We start from the raw sequence: 6,208 nt of genomic DNA on the forward strand, positions 1-6,208 counted from the left end.
AACAAGTAGTATAGAACTATATATGTCTATTAAGTACATGATGATTTGCACTGGGAACTTAAATTGTATTCGAACAGATTATATATATACTTATTTATTTATTTACACACACACACACACACACACACACACACCAGTGTATCAAAAAACTCGCCCCGAGGTGCGCCTAGGCGGCTTCAGAGGCGGGCGGCTATGAAATCGCCTCTGCCCAGCGGGAGTGAGCGAAAACACGCCTAGACATGGTTGAGGCGCGTCTAGGCTGCTAAGGTGCGCCTCTAGGCGTTTTAATGGCGTCCTTTTTTCTTTTTTGAAGTTGCAGAATCCGTAATATTTTGAGTTGCAGAGCTAGGGTGCCCAGTGAAGTTGAAGTTGCAGAGAAGAAGAAGATGATGACGAGGGTTTTATTTTATTTTTATTTATAATTTTTTCTCTTTAAAATATAAACGGACCCACTTTACTAATATTTATTATCCTACTATATTTTTCTGTTCTTCTTTTAATTTTTACATTATTTTTTCCTCAAATGCAAGATAGATGGATAAGAATTTTTTTGTTTTTGCTTTTGTTTTTATTTATTTTGAAAATAGATAAGTATCTTTTATTAGATATTCTCATGACAACCCAAGAAAAAAAAGATAAAACATTAATATTATTATTTTTTACATTAATATTATTCTTTTCTTAAAGGAACATTATATTATTCTAATTTTTTTTTTTAAGACTACATATCCTACCCAAATATTGCTCAAAACTCTAATATACATATAAATAGGGACTTACTTAAGACTCTAAATGTATGACTATTTGTTTGATTGTTGATTAATTTGATTGCTTGGTTAAATTTATTTTTGAGAGTTAAACTTGTCGACGACGTGTGCACTTTTGAATGACAATTAATATAACCCATATTATAATATATATATATGAAAAAATTTAGGTCTCGAAGCCTCACACCCCAAGGCTTTCGCCTAGGCGGGGCTATCCATGAAATGCCTCGCCCACGCCTTCACCTTTTAAAACATTGACACACACAAATTTGAATACAATGACCTTGATGTTTTGGTTGCATGTAAATTTCAAACTTGGCTACAAATACAATACTGTTGAAAATAATAGTGGGTAATGAATGCCCACATAGAAACTGAAGACATTGGGTAGATTTTCAATGCCCATAAAAATTAATCTTGACTTGGGAGATGAAGGAAGATCATATTGTCAAAGATGTGTGCTTGGAGTTGCTCTATAAATAGAGCACTCCGTATGCTTTCAAGACAGAGTAGAGAAAGAAAGAGAGGAAGAGGAGATGAGAGAATACATAGAGTTATCTTTGTACTCCTATTATTCCAAATTATAATGAAAGCACCACTGCTGTCCGAGGATGTACTCCAGTCACACTGACGGTAGAGGAACCTCGTAAATTTTGTGTCTTGTTTTATTTATTTCATTGCACTCACACCGTCGATTTTACAACAAATACATTCGTATATTTGGTACAATCACCGATTTATATATGATCTAATGACATATTCAACGACTATATCTAACTGTCAATGTATAATTGTATTGAGTTCAATGTACCCTAATTAGTCGTCTCGTGTTTGAGTCATCAAAAGGTCGAAATTCAGTTTGAGAGGGAGATAAGAAGTAACTGTAGGGTGTGAACTGAGTTCGAGTTATGTGGACGTGGGCCAGTTCCATTTGGAATTTTATGTCTGCGTCAACAAGCAATCTTCTTAAACTTTCGGTGTTTTCCTGTGTGCATTTTGGACGGTTGGTTCCCCCAGAATACCTATATATAAGCACACCCAACTTCCCACTCTTTTTACTCTACCTTTCTTCCCTCCCACCCTCTCTTCTCCCATTTTGTTTTCTTGACACTGACTCTTGTTCTACCAACATCCCTTTCTTGGCCACATTTTTCTAGCTGCCACTGCCAACCATTCACAAAAAAAAATTCAATTTTTAACAAATTTTGAATCGGTGTAACATCTGTGTATTGCTATAGGTTCTAGGTTCTGATTTCGGAATTAGTAACTAGAGTTTCTACTTCTAGAGCAATCTCTCTCTTGGACATTTTCGGTTTCGGTACAAGGATTTGGCACCCTAGTTGTGAAATTTGAGCAATATCAGCTTCTGGTATTTGCTTCAAGGGATCAAGTTTCGTTCATTTTCATATGGTTTTGGGAATTTAAAGAAATAAGTTGTGAGGGGGATTGGTGGGCATCGATCATAAGATAGCGGTTTTCGAGGACAATGATTCTGCTAGACAACGGGTGCACGCAGTCGAAATTTTACTCACTTCTTGATAAGAAATCAATTTTTGATAAAAATTTTTACTTCTGGATTTTCCACATCTTTAATAGATACATTTTGGGAACTTATTAGCTATAACTTTCTAGCCATTCTTCATCATAACATTACATAAATAATCTTCCTGGCTCTCTGTTCTCATTTTTATTATTTTTCATTTAAATTGGGATATTGGAGTTATGGGAGGAGCATCACTGCCACCAGGTTTCAGGTTCCACCCAACTGATGAGGAATTAGTTGGATATTACCTTCATAGAAAGGTGGAGGGGCTCGAATTTGAGCTTGAAGTTATTCCGGTGATCGATTTGTACAAATTCGATCCCTGGGAGTTGCCAGGTAATTAGTAATTCAATGCTTGCAACTCTTTACTAGTGACAATTTCTGTACATACTTGTCCATTGTTATGCTTTCTGAGAGATTGAATGAATTGCAACTAGTTGGTTCTGCAATAGGAAAGTGAATTATTTTAGTCTAAACTATGAGGAACTTGAACTTGAGTGCACGGGGATAACACTGGCCAACTTGGCTACGCTCAGGCGTGCATGTCACTGTTTTTAATGGCACTAGAGTTATGCATCTTCAATTTTATTGTTAAAATTGTACTTCTGTGACTGTATTGGATTAAGTAATTAATCAATGTTTTGATTGATACCATAAAGCGAGTTATACAATTATGTTTACTTTGGCTTCTTTTCTTGTTCTTTTTATGAATTCAACCTGTGAATCATCTTCCTTTTTTGACAGGGCATGTAGGTTACTTTACTACCAAAAAGCCGAGATAATTGGCTTTATATATTCCCCTATAAGTACAAGAACAATGAAAGTTGTTTTCTTCCTAAATTCCTTTTTTTTTTCCTCTGAATTTTGATTGCAGAAAAATCCTTCCTCCCAAGACGTGACATGGAATGGTTCTTCTTCTGTCCTAGGGATCGAAAGTATCCAAACGGTTCAAGAACAAATAGAGCTACTAAGGCAGGCTACTGGAAGGCCACTGGAAAAGACCGCAAGGTTGTTTGTCAATCTGATGTGACTGGGTATCGCAAGACCCTTGTGTTCTATCGTGGACGTGCTCCTCTAGGAGATAGAACAGACTGGATCATGCATGAGTACCGCCTCACCGATGATCTTGCTCCGGGGCCATCAGGTCATCAGGTACATCCATCCTACAATGCCATCAAATGCTAATTATAACTGGAGTTGTTCATTTTAGAGAGCTTTTGATGCTACTATATACATTTCGGAAACCATAAGTTATATTCAGGAATTTGATCATGTCTGCAGGGAGTTTTTGCTTTGTGCCGTGTTGTTAAAAAGAATGAGCATGCACAGAAGACGCATGATTCCCATGAAGGGCCAAAGGCCAAGGGGTTTGGAAGCGCTTTGAGCAATAAGGAGGATATGACCTCAATAAGAATCTCAACCGACCCCTTAAGCATCTCTGCAGATATATTACATTCGAATTGCCTGAATAACGAAAGTCATTATTCAAGCCGCGCTACTTCTCCATATGAAATTAATCCAATGGCAGAGTTTGAGCCAGCTTTGGGAGAGACCAACTGTGCAGACTTTTGGGTCTCACCTGATTTAATTCTTGATTCTTCTAAGGTATTGATAAGAGAAAAAGAAAACCATGAAATTCTGGAGGACTAATGATATTTGTTCATATTGTTACAACTTTCTCAAACATTTTTCATTGGGTTTACTGTAGGACTACCCACAGTTACAAGAAGCTATGCCTGATTACTTTCAGCAGTACGAGTTTCCAAGCACAATGATGCTGTTGCAGTCATATGAACCCAGAGAATCACCTAGCTCATCATACTCAAATTTCACAGGGGACCTTGAAATGGCCGATGATGTGCATCAAATAGGTGGCATGTCACCATTCTCTGGACACACAGACTACGTGGGTTACTATGGGAATGAGGAAATGCAATTTGAAGGTCTTGACCAAACCAGTTCACCGAGATATCAAAACCCCTTCTGAAAAGATGAACTGAAAGATCATTTTATCGCTCCTTTTTTCTAATGCAGGGTCTGAAACACGGGATAGGCAAGCTCTAATTTGCAGGGAAGTGAGTGCAGATGGAAGTTTGGGGGAATTAGGAGGACTTTGGTTACAGGAAGACAATATGGTCATTGTGATGTAGGGGTCGGCCCGGTGCAGGATTGATCAACCCGGTACAATGTATTGTGTCATCCACAGTCGATATCCAAGACAACGCCTTTTAATGTTGGTTCTTGGTAGTATAAGATAACTATGATCACTCGTCTTTTACATATAACGAGTGGCTTGTTTTCTTTTCAGGAGTAGCATGTGTCCTTCATCTGTTGTTTGGAGTTGTTTTAGAAGCCACTTCTGAACTTCCTACTTTGTTTTACTTTGCAATCTGTTAGTTTCTCCGAGTGAATCACTTTTATCGATTGCACTTGGTGTTGGTTTTTCTATTTACTTGTATGGTTTTAAAAAGTCTTATTGTTAAATATGTATGCTACCTTGTGGTTATTATCTATACAGTGTATTTTCCATGCCTTGTGCATGTATGTGGAAGCATCTTTTATTTATTTGATTCCTTTTATATGATACTAGAACTTATGAACTTGTTATACATAGTGCTTTTACTTCTTATCTTCTAATGTTGATCTCTTTTAACTGTCTTCTAATTTTTATATTTTCTTTATTAACAAGGCGATGCAATCCTAATAAACTAGAAGGGGGATTGCAGGTTAGGTGCAAGGGAGTTGACACACTATCTTAACTGATCTAACTCACGTCTGCCTATAATTTTTACTTTTGATCATTTCTTTAAAAAGGCATTACAACCCTAATCTAATGAGAGGGGAATTGGAGCTCGAGTGCAAGAGGGTAAGCACACTACCTTAACCAACTAACCTAATTCACGTCTGCCTATGTTCTAACTTTTTATCATTTCTTTAACAAGGCAGTACAACCCTAATGTATTGAGAGGGGGACTCGAGCTCGTGTGCAAGAGTGTGGGCACACTACCTTAACTAACTGACCTATGTTCAACTTTTTATAAGGCAAAGAATAATTAGTTTGTAAGTACGCCAATTAAATACTAAACAGAGTAACAAAAAGAGAGATAAGGTTGAGCATGTGAACTGAAGGCAGTAGTACTTGTGTTTTAAACTTTCAACCACCTTCAATCATCATGCTCCTTCAAATTATTGAAATTTTTCCAAAATATTCTCTTGAGATTTAAAGCTAGTGAGAAAGTGAACTTTTTAATGTATTGATAAGCCATCCCATAATCTCATTAGGGAGTTAGAGTTTAGACACATTTTTTATGCTTTTTGTTGGTTTGTAATCAACTCAATTTGGTGGGTAACTAGCTAAAAGAGTTTCACTTGCTAGAATTCCCACATCTTTTGAAGATTGAAGATTCACTTTTCTGTTAAACTTGATCTTTTATTTTGGCTGCTTCTAATCCAAAAAATTACATTATATAACTTTGAGAGCTTACAGTGGAAAAGCTCTAAGCCTGAGGGCCCCTTGATACTTGATAGACTTCCACCACTTATCTGTTCAAAAGCTATTAGAGTAAATTGCTTTGTTGTTGTTCAGTGGGACAATGGAGTTGAGTGATCATTCAAACTTTTATAGTTAGAACATTGTTCTGAAAATTTGAATTATGCATGCGGTCATGCGGATTCAAACTTAGAATCTCATCCTCTGATACTCCGAGAAGTTATAGCAGTCTTTAAATTGGAGCTTCCAGTTTTCTACCTAAGTTTGAAGTTGCTCTGGTTTAATCATATGGGGCTGAACTGAAGTTACCCATCAGAATTCCATTCATTCTTCAACCTTTGAGGTGTTTTTTTGACAACCCCAAACACGAGTTTCTTATGAAAAGTGCAGCCACTACATTTTTGGACA

General features: G+C 36.9%; 1 protein-coding gene across 1 annotated transcript; it reads left to right on the forward strand.

Annotated features, from left to right (window-relative positions):
• The first annotated feature begins 1,818 nt into the window (after positions 1 to 1,818).
• LOC103965723 (NAC domain-containing protein 71) lies at positions 1,819 to 4,919 on the forward strand. The gene is made up of 5 exons (XM_009378790.3): positions 1,819 to 2,646; positions 3,185 to 3,462; positions 3,592 to 3,915; positions 4,019 to 4,253; positions 4,345 to 4,919. The coding sequence occupies exons 1-5, from the start codon at positions 2,490 to 2,492 to the stop codon at positions 4,458 to 4,460; spliced, it is 1,110 nt and encodes a 369-aa protein (XP_009377065.2). The 5' UTR covers positions 1,819 to 2,489; the 3' UTR covers positions 4,461 to 4,919.
• The last annotated feature ends 1,289 nt before the right edge of the window (positions 4,920 to 6,208 follow it).

Source organism: the organism of the source record quoted next, unplaced genomic scaffold, assembly GCF_019419815.1.
Source record: "Pyrus x bretschneideri cultivar Hongxiangsu unplaced genomic scaffold, Pyrus_bretschneideri_v1 Contig69, whole genome shotgun sequence".
Lineage (NCBI taxonomy): Eukaryota > Viridiplantae > Streptophyta > Magnoliopsida > Rosales > Rosaceae > Pyrus > Pyrus x bretschneideri.